General features: G+C 41.4%; 2 protein-coding genes across 2 annotated transcripts in view; one reads left to right on the forward strand and one right to left on the reverse strand.

Moving 5' to 3' along the window:
* The window catches only part of LOC117270314 (bromo adjacent homology domain-containing 1 protein), a 64,346-nt gene extending 54,429 nt beyond the window's left edge, over nt 1-9,917 (reverse strand). The window contains exon 1 of the mRNA XM_078173665.1: nt 8,961-9,917. The gene's annotated coding sequence lies outside the window, so the exon portion shown is untranslated. The remainder of the gene's footprint in view (nt 1-8,960) is intronic.
* A 9,281-nt stretch (nt 9,918-19,198) lies between these two features.
* ora6 (olfactory receptor class A related 6) lies at nt 19,199-20,125 on the forward strand. The gene has a single exon (XM_033649229.2). It carries the CDS (start codon nt 19,199-19,201, stop codon nt 20,123-20,125), a length of 927 nt encoding a protein of 308 aa, XP_033505120.2.
* Nucleotides 20,126-21,179: the final 1,054 nt, after the last annotated feature.

The raw sequence follows: 21,179 nt of genomic DNA on the forward strand, positions 1-21,179 counted from the left end.
AAAATGTAAAAAAAAAAAAAAAAAAATCTCATTACAAGTAAAGGTCCTGTACAGAAGCGTATTGCATTCACTTGACAAATTTAAAAAAAAAACTGTTTTATTGAGTAATTTTTTCCTGTTTTTCGGAGTCATTTTTTTTATTTTTTCTGTTTTTCGGGGTAATTTTTTCTGTTTTTTTTTAGTCTTTTTTTCTGAGTTAAAGGGAAATTTCAGTTTATTTCAACCTGTCTCCTATCGTCCTAAATTTGTTTCAAGTGACTAGTGACATAAAAATAATAGTTAGCATGTTAGCCGTTAGCCTAGATACAGCCGGGGTGCATAGTAGCGTCAGACCTGTTAAAACGTAAGTGAACGGGCAACCTTCAAGTGCAAAGTTAGTCCACTAAACAAGCTTTTTTTCCACAAAGACCGCCTCATATCGTTAGGATAAATGTCAGAGAACATATAGAAAACGACATGTAAACGTGTTGTCTTACCTTACCGGTGTGCTGCCATGTTTGTTTACCATCTAGCTCTGCTTTCCAAAGCTCAGCCAAAATATATCTTGCGAGCTCTAGATAAAGCCCAGCTGGATACTACTCCAGGTGGAGGTGTCTTCGTCCTCGGTCACATCCAGACCTTGAAAATAAGGCTGCAACCGGTCCCATTCCTTGCAACAGAGGCATTCCTCTTCTGTGGGCACTGGGGCACAGCATTCACAGGTACACCACCAATCTCCAGAGCTACGCAGCCTTGCAGCTGCCATTCTCCTCTCTTGTCCTCTACCTGTTGCTCCTCTCTCTCTCTCCTCCTCCGTTCCTCAATTTCACGAAGCTCTTCGTCAGTGTATTCTGGCTCAAATAAATAAGGGCGGCCATCAAACTCTGCAAAATCAAATTCCTCCTCCACAAAGTCGAAGTCTGGCAAAAAGTCAGCCATTATTCTATAAATCTTTCATAAAATAAATGAATGAACTTTTCAGGCTACTGTCCAGTTCTGCCTTCCAGCTGTTGCTGCTTGTTCTCGCGATATTTCGGCCGTGCTTTGGAAAGCAGAGCTAAATGGTAAACAAACATGGCAGCACACCAGTAAGGTAAGACAACACGTTTACATGTCATTTTCTATATGTTCTCTGACATTTATCCTAACGATATGAGGCAGTCTTTGTGGAAAAAAGCTTGTTTAGTGGACTAACTTTGCACTTGAAGGTTGCCCGTTCACTTACGTTTTAACAGGTCTGACGCTACTATGCGCCCCGGCTGTATCTAGGCTAACGGCTAACATGCTAACTATTATTTTTGTCACTAGTCACTTGAAACAAATTTAGGACGATAGGAGACAGGTTGAAATAAACCGAAATTTCCCTTTAAGAGAGCAACAGAACAACAGACGCTTTCATTCCTTTCTTGAGAGCTCGATATAATGGAAGCAAACATGACCCTCTTGTTTTAATCCAGTTTTACTTTGTTTTGGGTTTGAGACACTGGGATAAGGTGCCTGCGTAAAGTTGACAAACTAATGATGACACCATCTATATGACTTAAAGACGAGAGTATCTCCCAGTGTCTCAAACCCAAAACAAAGTAAAACTGGATTAAACTAAACAAGCGGGTCATGTTTGCTTCCATTATATCGAACTCTCAAGAAAGGAATATAGGCGTCTGTTGTTCTATTGCTCTCTTAACTCAGAAAAAAAAAAAAAAACAGAAAAAAATTACTCATTAAAACAGATTTTTTTTTTTAATTTGTCAAGTGAATGCAATACGCTTCTGTAGTCCTGCATTTAAAAGTATAAAATAACTTAAGTATTGTCAGCATATTGTACTTTAAGTATCAAAGTACAAGCACGGAACCCTGAGATGGAAATATTACCATATATCACATTATTAAATTGTTAATATTAATGCTTCAGTGCATGAGCAGCATTTTACTGTCATAGCTACTCAAGGTGGAGCTACTGTAACTATTTTAATGCAGTCAGGTATTTTACTTTAGTGGGTTGGACTTCTCTGAAGGGTCACAACATAAATCTGAGGAGCTGTGGGATGATTTAGTGGAAGAAAGAAAATCTGCAGAAAATTTCTGCCTCACAAATATGATGTTATTCTTTGGATATTTTTCTCTTATCAGACATTTGTTGTTATTAAACCATCAACCAGAGAGGTTTAGGAAGAAAATGTGCCTTTGGTCGACGTGCTGACGACTCGGAGACATCTGAAAAATATGAAGTTGATTTTTTTGCAAGAATTTCTGTATTAAATTTCATAAGATTTTTTAATGTGAAATCTTATTCTGAAAAATAACTTGCAACCACAGCTGTCGGATAAATGTGCTGGAGTTAAAAGTACAATATTTCCCTCTGAAACAGGGTACTTTCCACCCTGCCTCATGAGCTGACAGGACTGTGGGACAGATTTGTTTCTGTTGAATGCTGCAGAAAATCAAATTGAGGCCACAGTGTTGTAAATGATTATCACAGTTTAATGATGATTCAATGTGCTGGAACACAATAAATGAAAATAAGCATTAAATATACCACTAATCCAAAAACTATTCTACTGGCTCGTATTTCATTGATGATCTAAGCATTTGATTTGTATGTTGGCAGAGCTCCACTGATAATTCTCAGTGGATTGCCCTCACAGTAATGGCTCGGTTATTAGTCCTGCATGGCTATTTAATGACGGGTCTAGGTGTGACTCATTTAAACACTTCTATATTAAGTTTTATGACATTTATGATGGCTTAGTGAGGTGGGGTGCGGTCTGTTGGATCAAAGGGAGAATGTGGGGAGGAGGCGCAGCGTGGTGAGGTATAAGTCTGCTGAAGAAACTGCACAAGATTAATGTTCAACTACAATAAACTAGTGTGTCAAAGAGTGGCCTGGCAGGTCGTTTTTTCATCTACACAGCGAGATAGTCTCAAGGCAGCCCGAAAAAAAAGGAGACTTGACAGAATAAAAAGAAGCAAGTCATTTATGATACTGTGAACAAGAGGGGGAATTAGGCCTGCTAAAGGTGGCTGTTAATAACGATTAAAAAACCATAGAACAAGGAAAGAACAAGGTCTAAATCAGTGAGACACTTCTTTATCTGAGCCACAAATACTGATCAACAGTGGCGGACAGTAACTAAGTACATAAATACTGTCCTTAAGTCTGGGTTTCTCTAGGCTAAGAATAGGCCTTTGAAGGGTGACAGCAGGCCCACATACAGTAAAAGCAGTAACTGTGTTCCTTTATTTGACAGAAACCTGTTTCCTGTTATTTCTGACTAGAAAATGAATATCATACTTGAGCAAATGAAACCCCATTTAACAACAACTATGTACAGCGTTGGAACAGGTGGAGGGTAGTGAGTTTGAGAGTGAGGATTAAGGCTAGGAGAGGGGAAGAAGTAACTGTATGTCAGTGCTACAATGTCCATAGAATCAGGTCCGCACATTTTTCAGAGTTGCCCTTTCACTGAGGTTGCAGCAATATACCGGTTTCAAGGTATAGTGTGATATAAAAGTTGATGTTATCATACCGTGTACATTTGCTTATCCAAGATATTGGATTGGATTTATAAAAAAAATGCATCTCTCCTTTATTATAGTTATTTTCGCAGGGGAGACTTTTTACACATGCTTCCATATTAAAACTGTTTTAAGGTTCGATTTTAGTATTAAAACGTTTGTTTAACCAAAAATAACCCTTCTTTTTTTAAGGGTCTTTCTGATTGATTGTACGATAGTTTCTGAGACGGTTACAGTATCGTGAAAATGTCATACCGTTACAACCCTATCTTTCACACATGTGGAACACAAAAGGAGATGGTCATGTTGGACGTCCATCCATCCATTTTCTAACTGCTTATCCTCTTGGGGGTCACCAGACTATCACAGGGCTGACACACAGAGACAGACAACCATTCACACTCACATTCACACCTACGGACAATTTAGAGTCACCAATTAACCTGCATGTCTTTGGACTGTGGGAGGAAGCTGGAGCACCTGGAGGAAACCCACGTTGACACAGGGAGAACATGCAAACTTGGCACAGAGGGGCTCCCACACACAGGATCGAACCAGTAACCCTGTTGCTGTGAGGCAAGGCAACTGTGCTGGACTCACGCTGGACGTATTCTTACCTAACTCGCAAAAAAAGGTTATTTGCAGGTGTTTTTTTGTGTCAGTTTTACTTTCAGGTGCCATCGAGGGTAAAACAAAGAACACGCGGGTCAGATTGAGGCTGTTGGATATTAAATATATTGACATAAATGAGAGGCAACATGATGGCGCAGTGGTTAGCATTGTCACCTCATAGCAACAGGGTTACTGGTTCAAAGCCGGGGTGGGGGAGCCCTTCTGTGCAGAGTTTACATGTTCTCCCCGTGTCAGCGTGGGTTTCCTCCAGGTGCTCCAGCTTCCTCCCACAGTCCAAAGACATGCAGGTTAACTGGTGACTCTAAATTGTCCGTAGGTGTGAATGGTTGTCTGTCTCTATGTGTCAGCCCTGTGATAGTCTGGCGACCTGTCCAGGGTGAACCCTGCTTCTCACCCAGTGTCAGCTGGGATAGGCTCCAGCCCCCCTGTGACCTCCAACAGGAGAAGCAGTTATAGAAGATGAATGAATGAATGAATGAATGAATGGATAAAATACAATAACAATAATTTAATATTTCAACACATCAATTCTCTGACTGCATCACATCAGCTGAAATATAAGAGCCACTTCAGTGAGGTGTGTTAATAACAGGCAGGTTATCTGTGGAGATAAAATATATATAAAATATTCAATCAAACTGTACTTCCTGAATTATTTTTAATTTAAAATATATTACCTTAGTGTCCTGAGATGATCGTTTTAAACATGCTGCCTGGTTGAATTATTTGAACAGTGCATGGTTATTATAGGATTTGCTGTTTACAGTCGGGCCATGGATCTTGCATCAACAGATCAGGTTGCAGTACTAATCTGTCATATGTGTGCGTGGCATGGCAGGTGTGGTGCTGCAAGTTACAGTGCCAGGGAGGGAGCAGGTCTTAAAAATCAGACCTGTGCAAGACATTACGCAAAATGTATGTTGCAGCTGTAATTCAGCCTTTTAAAGATTTTAAAATGAAAATATAAAGCCACTTAAATTCACTAAACTTGAGTAAACAAGTTCAGTTGAATGAATCAACAATCGTTAAGTCACAAAGACAAACACAGAGACATTTTCTCAGTTTGAAGAGTCACTTCTTCATTTGACATGAAGGATTTTCAGCTGCAGCTGCTCCTGTCGGAGCCTCTTTGTACCACAGTTAGTACAAAGGCACCAATTATCCAATTCATTTCACATAAAGGTGAAGATTCAGTCCAAAGTCCAAAAACTGAAAAGAAATTTGTGTAGCAGAACGTTCCTGCTTTTCTTCCCTCCTGCCTCATTAATCACCTCAAGACTCTCCAGACTGATATGAAGACCCTTCAGAGGGGTCGGACTCCAGGTTAGAAACAAATAAACTACCTAACTGTATGTAATGTAGGGTACAAGGGTACAATTAAAAGCATTGAAATCAAACTATCACGGTGGTTTAACAGACAAAGTCTCCAGATTCCAGTCAGTTTAACATCTGCACAAACAGGAAACAGTCATCACACAGTCATCCCCTGAAGCCTGATCGACTATGCAGTTTAAAGGGTGTGTCTAAGTGACTAATGGGAGCAACACTTTCTTAAACTGGTCCAGTTCTGACCAAGAGGGCTGCTGCAAAACAGGCTGCAATGTAACCACATAGCACCGTCAATTTAAGTTCACTGAAATGTTTGTTTTTGCCACTGATATGTTCAAATTATTTTTGTAAGTATCTTCAAACATTATAGAAAGGGTCCCTACAGAGACAGACCTTTTTGTTACAGAGTAAAATCTCTTTTGTTGAACCAGAAACAGCCCCAAAAACGGTATCTCCAAACCCACCAGACTCCATTTAAATAATTAGTAATTTTAGCTTGGATAGAGGCAGCATGTTCTTACAACTACCTGGGTGAATTGAGGCTTTATTTCAACCAAAACAGAGTTGGTGATTGTTGGAACATTGGAAAAACAAACTGAGATGATTTCTATTAGTTTAAAATTGTTTTTGTCAACTTTGAATGAATTGTGTTTTACAATGATAAAATCACTGTTTTTTAAAATGGAGTCTGGTGAGTTTGGTGAGAGTGATTTCAGCAGCATATTTTCACATCTAACTGGGTTAAATATAGTTTACCAAACCAAACCAGAGTTGGTTATTGTTGGAACAGTGGAGAGACAAAGCAGGGCATTTTTTTGAGTTTTCTTTTGTTTCTGTCGACCTTGAAAAAAGAATGTTTAACCAGACACAGCCCCAAAATCACGACCAGCAAACCCACCAGAATTAACAGTAATTTCATCACTGTCAAACACACTTCATTTAAAATCATTCATTTTGTTAAGGAGTAAAGTCCTTCTTGTTTAATCAGAAACAGCCCCAGAATCGCTGTCACCAAACCCACCAGACTCAATAAAAAAAAGTAATTTTAGTGTGTATGGAGCCAGCATATTTTCATATTTTACTGAGTGAATTAAGGGTTTATTTAAACCAAACCAAAGCTGGTGATTGTGGGACCAGTGGATAGATGAAACAAGACAGCATTTGTGTATATTGTTTCTACTGGTTTTAAATGAAGTGTGTTTCACAATGATAAAATTACTGTTTTTTTAAATGGAGTCTGGCGACAGCTGGTCTGGTTAAAATGCCTCTTTCAAGGTCGACAGAAACAAAATAAAATTCATAAAAGCCATCTTGGTTCCCTTTTCCACTGTTCCAACAATCACCAGCTCTGGTTTGCTTGAACTAAACCATTAAGTGAAAATATGTTGGCTCTGCACACACTAAAACTACGGTTTATTTAAATGGAGTCTGGTGGGTTTGGTGACGGTGATTTCTGGGCTGTTTCTGGTTAAACAAAAGGGATCTTACTCTTTAACAAAAAGCTCTCTCTCTGTAGGGATCCTTTCCATAATGTCGTCAGACACTTTAATAACAACCTGAGCCTGTCAGTGGCAAAAATAAGTACTTTTAGTGTACTAAAATTGACAGTGCGAACATGCCTGAGGGCTTTATTTCAACCAAACTAGAGCTGATGAACAGCTGAAAGACAAGCAAAGATGTTTTTTGTTAGTTTCATTTTGTTTCTGTTGATTTTAAATGAAATGTGTTTCACCATGATGAAATTATTGTTTATTTAGATGGAGTCTGCTGGTAGCTATTTAGGGGCTGATTCTGGTTAAAAATACCGTATTCAAGGTCGACAGACACAAAATAAAACTCACAAAAAACATCTTGGTTCCTCTTTCCGCTGTTCCAACAATCACCAATTCTGGTTTGGTTGAAATTAACCCTTAATTGACCCAGTTAGATGTGATGTATGCCGCATTTACACAGCCTACAATTACTGTTTATTTAAATGGAGTGATTTCGGGGCTGTTTCTGGTTAAACAAAAAGGATCTTACACTTTGACAATAATGTCTATCTCTGTAGGGATCCTTTCCATAACGTTGTCAGACACATAGAATAATAATCTGAGCCTGTCAGTGGCAAAAACAAACATGCTAGTGGATTTAAATTGATAGTGCTATATGGTTTCGTTGCAGCGGTCCTCTCGGTCAGTACTGGACCAGTTTAAGAAACTGTTGTTCCCATTAGTCACTCTGAGCCAGTCAGGAGATAAAACAACACTTTTAGTGGACTTATTGGACTTAGTGGTGCGAACATGCCTGTGAGTGGTTTATTTAAACCAAACCAGTGTTGGTGCTTGTTAGAACAGTGGAAAGATGAACCACGCTTTGTTTCCACTGACTTTGAATGAAGAGTGTTTTAAGATGATGAAATTACTGTTGACTTAAATGGAGTCGGTGGGTTTGGTGATAGTGGTTTCTGGGTGGAGGTACTTTCCATAAGTTGTGAGACATTTAAAATAACAATCTGAACATGTCGGTGCAAAAAAACAAGCACTTTTAGTAGCCTGTTGTGTGGCTGCTGGCTGCAGCTCTCGCTTCATACTGGACCAGTCTCAAAACCTGTTGTTCCCATTAGTCATTTAGACACAAAAACACTGGAACAAGTTGAAAAATACTGAAATTAAAGTGCTAAAATATTCACACGTGACTGATTTCAATCTACCCCCAACAAAGGCCCTCTGCTGCCACTTCTCCTCTCACACATCTCCCAGCAACAGAGCCCATCCTGGAGCTCCTTCACTGACAGCCCCGAGCCTCGGGAGGTTTATCTGTGATGTCATAACAGCATCATCCGTTATGAGCTCATTGCCTTTATGACCCAGTTGGCAGCCTGTGATGTGGGCTAATTGCCTCGGCATTTGTGACGCCTCTTCATTTACCTGCGCGGCGCAAACACACTGAACGACAGTTATTATTCCGTCTCTACACAGCCTCGTCTGTTTGTTTCCACTCAGCCCAAAGTAGCCCGTTAAAGGGCCCAATATGAGTCATGCGCACGGAGAAAATTATACCCGCAAGACATGCCACAGGCTGATGTGCCATAAAGTTTGCAGCCCCCTCGTGCGCGCGCAACACACGCACACACATCCAGGTGCGCATCCAACCCAGCCAATCATGATATTAGTGAGCTCACACTGCTGTGTCCCGATAACTGACCTTGTTTCAGTGTATTCAGCACACAAAGCACTATTATCGCTGTGGCATTACACTTTGGCTGCTGCTGGTGGAGGTGGAGGAGGAGGTGGAGGAGGAGGAGGGAGGGCTATGATATGATAACACACATTGCATGGCCAGTCCGACTGAGTACCACTCCCTGGGAATCTCCTTCATCACCATGGCCATTATCTGCCTCTGCAACGTCCTCCAGACATGACTAAAAAGCGTACACAAAAGAGGAGCGCTGGCCGTGCACCCCCTGCTCCGCCTGAATAAAAAAAGAAAGGAAGCAATAATGTGGAGCAGCCGCTACTTACCGTACCGTAGCTCTCTCTCCGTGTGTGTGTGTGTGTGTGTGTGTGTGTGTGTGTGGCGGGCACTATCTCGTCTGGTTTCCACTGGCGCGAGGAGCCAGTCAGGGCACCTTGTTTTCCAAATGACTAGGTAAGGCAAGTCCGACTGGTTAACCGATGCAGCTCAACTAGAGGAAATAAACACCAATGTCGCCGATGTTCCGCCACTCCACTCGAGGGGAACCTCTGAAATATCGACGGGAGGAGGAGAGACGGAGCAAACAACTCTCCTCTCCTTCCAGGATGTTTTTAGATCCCATCCACGGCTGCAGAGCCCCCGGAGTGCTGCTGCTGGAGAGTCCGCGCACACGTCGCTTGTATCCGTCACTTGGCATTAAGAGTGTACGCAGCTTTCAGTTTGCGCACCAGTCTGTTGGGGTGTGTGTGTGTGTGTGTGTGTTGCTGCTGAACAACAACAAGCAGCACAACATGCCTGACTGACACACTGGGGGTGGGCAGGACCCCCTCCTGCTGCACAAAGTGTAGAGATCCTCAGCAAAAGTCCGACTGTATCAGAAACATTTTACATAACAACAACAACAACAAGAACATCCTACTTCAGTGCTGGAGCATGTGATGGCAACATGGTGAGCCTTTTAAAGGGGTATCCACGCGTAACTGCAGGCAGGGGTTGCCTCTCTGGACCCACCCCCGGCAACTTTTGTTGGAGGGATGTTGCCGTGGCGTTAATTGGACACGGTGATGACTGTCAGGCAGCCTGGAAGCACCTGTGCACGAGCCCGTGTGTCTCAGAATGGGAGTGGAGCCAGGTGCTGCTGTGGTGCTTTCAGGGGCTCCGTGCCAAAGAGTGTAATTATGGATCCAACCCAAAATATATATTAACAATCATGGGCGGATAATGAGACAATGGGTCCCTGGGTACAGACACCTTAAAGGCCCCACCACCACCTCTCATCTGCTTTGGCTTTGTCTCTGTTTGCTGTTGTTGTTGTTGTTGTGCACCTCTTTGTTACTGACAGCATCGCTTTATGGTTTTGTGTATCTGTGTGGTAATTTTATGTCTTTTTTTGGTCATTTTGTGTCTCTTTGCAATTGTTTCGTGTTGCTTTGAGGTAATGTTGTGTCTCTCAGGGGTATAATTTTGTGTTTCTTTAGGGAATATTTGTGTCTTTTTTTGTTTGTTTTTTGTTTCTTTTTAGTAATTTTGTGTGTCCTTGTGGTTGATTTGTGTTTTTAGTAGTCAATATATCCCTTTGAGATAATTTTGTGTTTCTTAGGGGTATAGTTGTGTCTATTTTTGGTGATTTTGTGTCTCTTTGTAATTGTTTCGTGTTGCTTTGAGGTAATTTTGTGTCTCTTAGGGGTATAGCTGTGTATCATTGTAGTCATTTTGTGTCTCTTTGTTGTTCCTTTGTATGTCTTTGCTGCTGTTTTGTGTTTCTGAAAGGTCACTTCATGTCTCTTTGGGGTATATTTGTTTGTTTTTTGTGTCCTTTTTGTTGTCATTTTGTTTCACTTTGAGATAACGTTGTGTCTCTTAGGGGTATAGTTGTGTCTGTCTTGGTTACATTGTGTCTCTTTGTAGTTCCTTTGTATGTCTTTGTGTTTCTTAAAGGTTGCTCTCTGTCTCTTTGGGGTATATTTGGGGTTTTTTTGTGATTTTGTGTCTATTTATAGTCATTTTGTGTGTCTTTGTGGTTGTTTTGTGTTTTTTTTTTGTCATCATTTTGTGTCCCTTTAAGGAAATGTTGTGTTCCTTTGGGGTATATTTGTTTTTTTTTTTAATGTGATTTTGTGTCTTTTATAGTCGTTTTGTGTGTCTTGTTTTTTTGTGTGTCTCTTTATAGTCATTCTGTGTGTCATTGTAGTAATGTTGTGTGTCCCTTTGGTTGTGTTGTGTTTTTGTAGTCATTTTGTGTGCCTTAGCGGTAATTTTGTGTCTCTTTGGGGTAAAGTTGTGTCTTTTTCGGTAAAGTTGTGTCTCTTTGTGGCTCTTTTGTATGTCTTTGTTTATTTTTTGTCTCTTTTTAGTAATTTTGTGTTTCTTTGTAGTAATTTTGTGTGTCCTTGTGGTTGATTTGTGTTTTTTGTAGTCGATATGTCCCTTTGAGATAATTTTGTGTGTCTTAGGGGTATAGTTGTGTCTTTTTTGTTTATTTTGAGTGTCTTGAAATGTCAACTTGTGTCTCTTTGAAGTGTATTTGTGTCTTTATTGGTGATTCTAGATCCTTTGCATGTCCTTGTTGTCATTTTGTGTTTATTTAAAGGTCAGTTTGTCTCCTCTTGAGGTATATTTGTGTCTTTTTGGTTAATTTGTGTCTCATAAGTGTTTGTGAGTCTCTTCCTGGTCAGTATGTGTTAGTTTAGGTTACATTTTGCAGGTGAAGACCAGGCTGGCCCCTTACACTTTGGGCCCCTTGATCAGTGCACGTTAGGCCCGTTCAGTAATCCATCCATGGGTCACTCTTATAATGAGATTTTTCAACTCAATCTGACTTCTTGGTAAATAAATAAGGGGTGCTTTTGCATTAATTCCCACCACAGAACAGAAGTTTTCTTTCCACTACTGTGACAGAAGATGTGTTATGGAGGCAAAATAGCCCAAAACTGAAAATTGACCAGTGTGGTATCTCCCCTCAAATCACCATGAAATAACTGACACGCTCCTGGAACCAAATAGTTTTTCGGTACAGCAGTATTGTACAGTTCCTGGAGATAAATGAAGCGCACAGAGGGAGCCAGTACACTGTGATGTCTTCACTGACCTCCATGGAAAATTAACTTCAGTGTTAAGTGGTCAGAGCACAGACTGCAGCTGGTAGATATTCAGTGACCTGCTCCAGGACATTTTAGTATAGATGCTTCCTGATGTTGGAGCTTGAACCCACTTGGTAACAAAGTCGGCCTGTAGCTGTGGGATTATGGTGTTTGAGTGGTGAAAAAGTACAGGAGGAAGACAGGATGCTTTTTCTGTCACACTCCTTCTTGGTTGGATTTCCAAAATCAACCATGCATTTTAGTTTTTGAGTTTCCTCTATAAACTCTATTTCACACCTTCGCACTCAATTAACTCCACAGACATGTGATTCTGAACAGCTAACAGTTCACTGCAAGTGTCAAACATATTTTAATTTGGTGAACTGGTAATTACATGTAATTCTTCCACAGAGCAATAGAATTCTTAACAGCAGTTTAACAAAGTGATTGCTGAGTGATTCATTCTGATTGTTGCAGCATATTCACATCAGATGAAATTGTGTCCTCTGTCCCAGTTTCTCAGGTTTGAGTTCTTTTCCTCTACAGCGCCAGCATGGAGTAGACTTTGTGGTGCTGAGTCTCCACAACTATTGGATAGATTGCTATGAAATTTGTTACACACAATCATGTCCCCCTCAGGATGAATTGTAACAACCTCAGAGGGACAGTTCACCCCAAAGTCACAGACATATGAATTTTTCTTTTTACTTGTAGTGCTGTTTATTATTCTGGATTGTTTTGGTGTGAGTTGCCAAGTGGTGCACACTTCCTTTTGCATGGTGAGACGGTTGGTGGGTGTAGTTTGGTAGAAAGGAAATAGTTTTACCAAGAATTATATAAAAAGATTCAGCCCATTCTCATTCCCAAGTCGTCATTTTTTTTTGCTGTTTCATCAGTGATTTTGGCAATACAGATGCAAAAAGGCACCTTTTGCAGCTGTATTTTACGCCACTGGACAGCATTAATTTATAACAGCATCAGTTTGAAACTACTGCTGATAACATCACAGCAGAAGGAGCTGCAAATTCCCCATAGGGTGGGCAGGAGGGGGGGTGAATGGGTCCAACTAGCCCCACACTTTCATCCAGAAGGCCGCTGTTCCCTTCTTGTGTGAATTTTGAGCCAAACCATGATGTTTTCTCCAAACCTAACCACGTGCTTTTGTTGCACAAGAAAATAAACGTAAATACAAGGTGTTTTACTGCCTTACCTTTACTTTAAAAAAGACTGTATGCATCTAATGAGCAGAAACTGTACACGTCCTCTGAAAACAGAAGTATATTTTGAAAAGACACAAGCATGTAACAAGCGTAAATTGACACGGTATCTGGGATCGTCAACAATAGATGCAGGAGGATACCTAGCATGTCATATGTACAGTGACAAAACAGTGAAATTTAATGAGTTGGAATGAGAACGCATTGAAAGATTGATTTAACATGTCTGTGTGCTGAATATGTAGCTACAACCAGCAGTCGGTTAGCTTAGCTTAGCACAAGACTGAAAACGGGCAAACAGCTAGCCTCACTCTGTCCACAGGTAACGATATGTGCCTACCAACACCTCTAAAGTTTACTAATGAACACTTAATATCTTAAATTTAGGGTGTACTGTCCCTTTAAAAGTTTACTCTAGCTGCAACATCAGATTAAAACTGTAATTTGTTCTGTACTTTGGTGACGATGACGCAGCAACCTCCAGGGATGAAAAATGAAGCCAACACAGAGGTGCCAAAAACTGCAGTTCTTTGAACGGCCACTTGAGGCTGGCTCCAGAACAGAGTAAATCCCCATAGATCCTCATGTTAGCTTTGGTCTCAAAAGGTAATTTCCCTATTCGTGACAGCTGTATGGGGGTGAATTCATTTATAGGGCAGGTCCCTCGCTCCTCCACAGCTCCACCCTCTCGTCCAAATATGGTCACTTCTGGCTCCAAAAAATGACGATAGTAACAGCCAAACTTGAGGCTTCAAAACAGGAGTCCACAGACCAATGGGTGAGGTTACATTATTATTATTATGATTATAATTATTATTATTATTGTTATTGTACAATGAATACAATGAATAGGATGATACCTACTGAATTTGGTGATCCTCTGGCTTTTCTTCTAGCGCCACCATGAGGATGACATTTGTAATTTTGAGCCTCAACAACTGTTGGATGGATTGCCAAAAAATTTTGACCACACAATCAAGTTTCCCTCAGGATGGATTTTAACAACCATTATTTTTTATGTCACAGCAACATCACTACTACTACTACTACTACTACTACTAATAATAATAATAATAATAATAATAATAGATTTGGGATAAATTAACTTCAATAATAAAAACATATTATAAGAAAAAACAAGTTATTGATCTTTAAAGAGTTCACTGTACAGTTTGACAGTTTTATTACTCTTTTAAATGTTAATACATTTAATAGTCTAAATATATCCTTTAAATTCACATAAAAATCCAGTAAAATTGGGGCTAAATTGTGTTTTTTTGCATTTATGTACAGCATGTGAAATTTACCACATGTCTATATAATCAATAAATTACAATGAATTCAGTGTTTTATTTCATATTTCATATTCTATGCTTTGGTTTATGACCAAATACCTGCAGAACTAATTTGCAAATTTTAGCCTGCTAACATGCTACACTAGGATGGTGAACATGGTAATCATTATACCTGCTAAACACTAGCATGTTAGCATGCTGACGTTAGCGTCTGGCTCAAAGCACTGCTGTGACTGTAAGTACAGCTTCACAAAGCCGTTAGCGTGTCTGTAGAGTTGTTTATGTGCTAACCCCAGAAATAATGTTTTTGTGGTGCCAACCCAAAGCAAAAAATCTATGTCGTTTCCATCTAATTAGGGGGGTTATGGTTGGGGCTTTCCACAAAACACAGTCCAGTGAGTGTGCATACAAAATAAGGAAGACAAAATAAGACTGTGATCTGTGGAAAACCCCGACTAAATCTATCAGGCTGAAACAACAGTGGTTTGTGCGCTGAGTTGAAGTTACAATAAAAAAGAATGGCTTTAAAAAAAACCACAAGCTTGAGGGTAATAAATCACCTATGCAGCACTTTAATGGGATGAAACAATACATGCTGTTCGATCAGGTCTCTGACTGATTACTATCAAATGGTAAAAAAGGACTACAACTTCCTAAGCTGTCCAGGCTCATTACGTAACACTTAGTCACTTAGTTTACCCATTTACTGCCAGTATACGGCTTATCCTTAATTACACACACACACACACACACACGCACGCATGCACACACACAAACACACACACAGTGGGATTCACAATTAAGCTGAATCAGGACGCAGAGCTTGATTGAAGAGAACGTTTGCTAACTAGACAACACACTAGAAAAGGAAAAGAGACAAGCTGGAACATGAACTGGTCTGAAGCTTCTGTCCCCTGATGGTTTATTCTCTGTCTGTCCACCACACAAGCACACAGACACAGGCTGAGGCACATATTCTTTATACTGATATTTCAGTTATATTAAGATTTTTAAAGGGGCAATAAGCGAAATTCATCATTTCTAGATTGAAGGAATTAAAAAATCGCTATGTGAAGAACTAGAGGTGTAATTTCATCTGGAGTATAGCATGACGTCACACACCCTCTCTCTGTGTTGATCTCCAGCCCCGGTCCGGCTGCGTGTTCATGTATGTTCATGTGAATCCCCCCTATGTTTCCCGGGTTCTATGTTCCCCACTTAACCCTGCAAAAAAGGTCCTATATTCCCCGTGTTCTATGTTGCCCGCTCAACCAAGCGGGAAACATAGAACCCTTTTTGTGTAAGCGGGGAACATAGAAGCTTTTTTGCAGGGTTAAGTGGGGAACATAGAACCCTGGAAACATAGTGATGATCCTGTCAAATGTCTGTTTTAATTAGTGTTACGGTAATGTTAGGCACATGCCGCTATGTCTATTCAATTAAATTTAATGTTACAATCGTAGCATGGGTTAATGTCCAGAGCTTGAGTTATTAGCGGCTCTGTCCCAGCAATGGGTCAGGCGTTACGGTTGTGTTAGGTGAGTCGCCCGGCAGCCCAGCTAACATTTGCAATTAGCATTGTAAAATGTAGCCCAGCTAAAACATTGCTCTCACTCACGGAGAAGAGTAGGAACGTTAGCGTTAGCTCCCGGTGTTAGCACTAGCCGGGATCTAGCCAAGTCAGCTGCCACCGGCTACTGGAGTAACTTACAGCTATGGGGTGTTTCTACCAGCTCTTCTAGTCACTGAGCCTCGCCTCCATCTCAGCAAATATATTACATTTATTACAGGTACCATCATCATTGAAGTAGGCAGGGAAATAGCTAAACACAGCAGAGACCGAGAGTGAGTGAAAGACATCGCTAACTGCTAAACTAAGTTTAGACGAGGCGAGTGGGGGGTGGAGAGCAGAGGTAGAGGGAGGTGTGGCTCATGACACACTGTTCTGGTCTGCAGGTGGTGCACAACAGCAAACCTAGTGTTGAAACGATTTTGCTTTTTGCCCCTTTAACTACTTACATGTGCGAGGACGTCAATATTTAGTAGTGGCTCAGTTTTTCTCTCATACTCTTTGTGTTCTGAGTCTCTTATTCTGAAACAGGAAGTTTCCACTGGTACATTGTTTTCAGGGACACGACTGACACTCTGTGAAGTTCAGGCCTTGACTGAAAACATTTCCTCTCTGGGCAATGCTGGCAAAGCTTTCAAAATAAATACTGGTAAGTTACACACATAGGGAAAAGAGTGTAAGGTTAATATCACCAGTTCTGATACCACTGCAGGGTTTCAGGTTTAACCATTTATATTATGGCTTCTCCAGTCAAGCACCATTATTGATAATCACCAGAATAAATGTTGGCATTGTATGCTTCTGCAAATCACAGATATGTTACTTTTGCACATTATTATGCAGTGGATGCAATGAAACTTAATGTTTCAACAACACTGTGTGGTTGTGTTTAGGGACAAAAAACACCTGGTTATGGTTTGGAGGGGAATCATGTTTTGGCTTAAGGTGCGGACACACCAAACCGACATCAAAGAACTAGCAGCGACGAAAGCCAACTGTTGCATCGTCTACATCGCCTCACGTCGCCCTGTGTCAGTTGCATTTGAACACACTACACGGACTATATCCGACGGCCAAGTAGCACGTACGTTCTGCGCCTGTGTGAGAGAGAGCGGAGTGAGAGAGTGGTACATCCTGTCAGCCGAGGGGTTTCCTATCTGTGCAGCTGAGCACCGCAGCACCTCCACGGACTATTACATCCAGACGGTCCCGTTGTTTCCTCCGCAGGCTCCACTTCACTCAGCTGCCCGATAAACCTGCTGCTTCTTCCCACTTTAACCTGAATAACAAACCAGGGCTCGGTGCTCCAGTTGGATCCAAACGGAGAGCTGGGGCTAGCTCAGAGACTAGTGGAGGCTAACTAGCTGTGCTTCCCTCCGGTCATGCTGCGGCTAACACTCCACCAGCCTCACAGCTAGCTCCGGTTTGTTATTCAGGTTAAAGTGGGAAGAAGCAGCGGGTCTGTGGGGCAGCTGAGTGAAGTGGAGCCTGAGGAGGAAGCACCGGTTAGCCCCAGTTTCACTACAGGCAGATTCACTCACTACAGGGGCGAGGAAATAAAACCTGAACAGCCAATCAGAGTGATCTCTCTCACCAACAAGCTCCGCCGCTGATTCAACGTGCTCAATCGGCTGAAAAGCTGCCAACGCCAAAGTGCGGACGGTGTGTGACACACCGCAAAAACTAGGGCGACAGACGCTCACCAACAGCCCGACTTTGGTCGACGGCCGACTGTCGGCGTGGTGTGTCAGGGCCTTTAAACTACCCAGTTTTGGTGGCACAATCCTGGAAAAGCATCAGTGTCTCAGAAAAGACAACCGTTTTTCATGTCACTATCCCGGCAGGAATCAAGACAGAAACACAGTGATGTCTCAGTAAAAAAATGACCACTTTCAACATCACGTGACACTTCTGATGATGACGACAGACGCAGTCGTCGAAACTGTCAAGGTATTACAAAACCAAACTCAAGCCTGTAACCACAGCCAGCTAAATGACCACTTTTCATGCCACTGTCCCGGCATGAACCATAGCAATCTCTCGGTTAAACTTTTCATGCCACTCTCCTGTCAGGAAAAGCAGCAGCGTCTCAGGAAAAAAAAACACAAACATTTTTGATGCACTATCCCGGCAGGAAATGTAGTGATAGCTTGGTTAAAAAAAAAAAAACAACAACCAAACAGCCACTTTTTGTGCCACCATCTGGGCAGGAAAAGCAGCACTGTCTACCGCTTTGCATGGCGCTATCCTGGCAGAAAATGCAGCAACAGCTCAGTAAAAAAACAGCCGCTTTTGATGGCTCTGTCAGGGCAGGAACTGCAATGATGTCTTGGTATAAACAACTGCTTTTCGTGGCGTTATCACGGCCGGAAATGCAGCGTTGTCTTGGTTGTCTTGACAACACATTTTTTTCATGGGACTACCCCAGCAGGAAACACTATGACGTCTCAGTAATAAACAACCGCTTTTTGTGGCATCATCCTGGCAGGAAACTCAGCGACGTCTGAGAAAAACAATTGTTTTCTATGGCACTTTCTAAGCAGGAAACATAGCGATGTTTCGACAGCAACCTGTCTCTACGAAACACCTAGTTTGGTGCCTAAAAAGTCGCTGGAAATGCATCTATGACTCGCTGAATCACAACAGGTTTTGTTGTTTGTTGGTCTCACCCAGGTGAAATGCCATCCACCATCCCATCCACACCCCAGTGACAAAGTCAGCTCATACTACATCAGTTTAGAAATGTTGGTACATATGAAACGTTCAGACCTAATGTGCCGACATTTCTGCTGGTGACTGGGCCGCAGTATCTCATTTATACATCTTCTTATTACCTGCAGAGGTAAAAAGGGCTCTGACATATCCTCTCAACTTTTTTTTCCACCTGTTATTGATGGGTGGAGAAACATTACTCAAGATAACAGCTTACAAATGGGTAATAGGGGAGATGTTAAAATAGATGTCATTGAGTTGATTTTTTTGGGAAGTCACAGCAGTGTATCGTAAGTCAAAATATAGCACGCCAATTAAAGCATGAAATGAAAAAAATAAAGCGGAGAACAAGCGCCAAAGGATGTAAATGAGCTCTTGCAGGAATTGCATTTGGTGATGTCAGCCAGTGGAAAAACATGTCACTGCTTTAAATCAGACACTGCGCTGGTCTCAAGATGAAGCTTTGAAAAGCTCAGAGGTAAAACTTTAATGACTCCCAGCCTTCCATGTTTCCAGCATCCTCTTGTTTCCTCTGTAATGAGCACAGCCAATCACCCATCTGGATTCTTGCCACCTTTGAGAACTCGATAACGAGCGTGTCTGGTCAGTGAAACACACCACAACTTTGCTCCATGCTGGAAAGTCACATCAGCCTCTGTGACATATTTTGTGTGATAGCTTATTTCAATAATGGTTGTTTTCTCTGTCCACCTCCTCTCCTTAAGAGTCTTCATTTCTTGCATAGGACTTGTGGGTAATGTGTTTCTCATCTTCGCCATCCTTCAGACCAAGCTCTCCCGAATCAAATCCTTCGAGTTTTTTCTCCTGGGACTGGCTACAGCCAACTTGGAGGGAATCGTCGTCGTGAACATCTACGATTTTGTCATCCTCCAGATTTCCTCGACTGCCATCAACACTTGGTCGTGTAGCACACTCAAGTTCCTGACTGTCTTCGGAGAAATCACCACCATCCTCTTCACCGTCCTCATCAGCATCTTCCGCCAGCAGAAGCTGAGAGACACCAGCAAACGGGTCAACCTCCCAATCTACCTGGACAGCATCAAGTCAGCCTGGATGGTGAGTGGGATTTGTGTGATGCTCGCCACCATACTGAGTCTCCCAGTTTTTGCTCTGAACTCTCAGGGCTCTACAGGAAACACGACAAGTAACATTAGCAGCTGCCCTCCGGATTTCTTCGCGTGCAGTGGAATTGACTGCCCCGTACTCAACAGCGTTTACAAATACACGTTCATCCTGGTGTGCTACCTGCTGCCTCTGCTCATCGTCACAGTCACCAGCTGCCTCATCATCATGGTGCTGCTGAGCCAGAGGAAGGTGGTGACATCGGTGGTAAGCGTGAGCGGAGGGAGTCACTTGGGTAAGAAGAGCAAAGCTTGGAGGCTCCATCAAAGCACAGTAGCCGTGCTGGCAGCTATGGGTTTGTTCCAGATAGACTGGACTCTGTACCTGATCTTCCAGCTGACTGTTAGCCCTGCTAAATTTCCTTTATGGACTGAAACTGAGTTCTTCATCTCGACTTCATACACGTCCATCAGTCCGTACGTGTACGGGATAGGAAACAACCTGTTCTCTCTCAAGAAATTTATAAACAAGTAATTCAAAGCTTTCCTTCTGGCTGGATGTGTTTAGGAAATTTTCATGAGCTCGAACTTTAGTTTAGCAGGAGAAACTACACGTGACAATGTCATATTCTTTTTTTCATGCTCCTGTCAGTTTTGAGATTTGGGCTATTTTGCTTCCCTTACATGTTTTATTTTAGACTAGTGGAAAGAAAATGTCCAAAATACATATTTAAGTGTTTATTTTAGTTAAGATTTCTCTTCTGGAAATGTAAGCAAAAGATAATGTCTTATCTGCATATTTAAACATTAAATTATAATTATTATTTTTTAATTACCTTTGTTCACCTCTAGTGTCTTATTTTTGATCTAAGAATGTATTAAATTTCATTATACATATTTTTAAAGGCCATTTCTCATACTCTGAGTCAACAATCTCCACTTCAGCTGTTTTATTCATAGCTATATTCTGTAGGTTTGTTCAGAGCGGATTGTTCATATATAATTCACAGCCTGATTTATAAACATTTAAATTGTGAAAACATGGTGTAAATTGATTTTTTTTATAGCTGTGAATCATGGCCGGATTATAAGACCAATATGGACCACCTAAAGGCCCCACCACCTCTCCTGGATAGGAGCAAGACACACAGATCCTTTTACATCTTCACATCGCCTTTGCATTTTTACACAGAATCAAACAATGAAAGCCTTATGCCAAGCCCTGTATGATAACATGCTAGCATCACTGAAGCAAAAGAGGCGTGGCCGGCGTGAGTTGATTCACAACAGCATCAGCCTCTAGCGTGACAAAGAACATACGTGTTGGCAACAGTAACAATGGCATAAAGACGGATTTACACTTGTGTGTCAGCTCTATGCAGACCCTACACACGTGGCCTACACTGTTGTGAGCATTTATACTTGTGCAGTGGTGTGTCTGTGTCACTCTGCAGTTACACCTCCAAAACACTAGTTGGCGGTGGAGGTTTCTGTGAAGTGCTGTAAAGTTTAGTTGATTCAAAACTCACATTAAACACACATTAAACACACATTAAACATGGCTTAATAGAGACAATTTCAAACACAAG

The sequence above is a fragment of the Epinephelus lanceolatus genome, chromosome 13 (assembly GCF_041903045.1).
Source record: "Epinephelus lanceolatus isolate andai-2023 chromosome 13, ASM4190304v1, whole genome shotgun sequence".
NCBI lineage: Eukaryota > Metazoa > Chordata > Actinopteri > Perciformes > Serranidae > Epinephelus > Epinephelus lanceolatus.

Coding starts and splice junctions, on each gene's coding strand:
- ora6 (XM_033649229.2), top strand. CDS start 19,199: ATGGTTGTTTTCTCTGTCCACCTCCTCTCCTTAAGAGTCTTCATTTCT.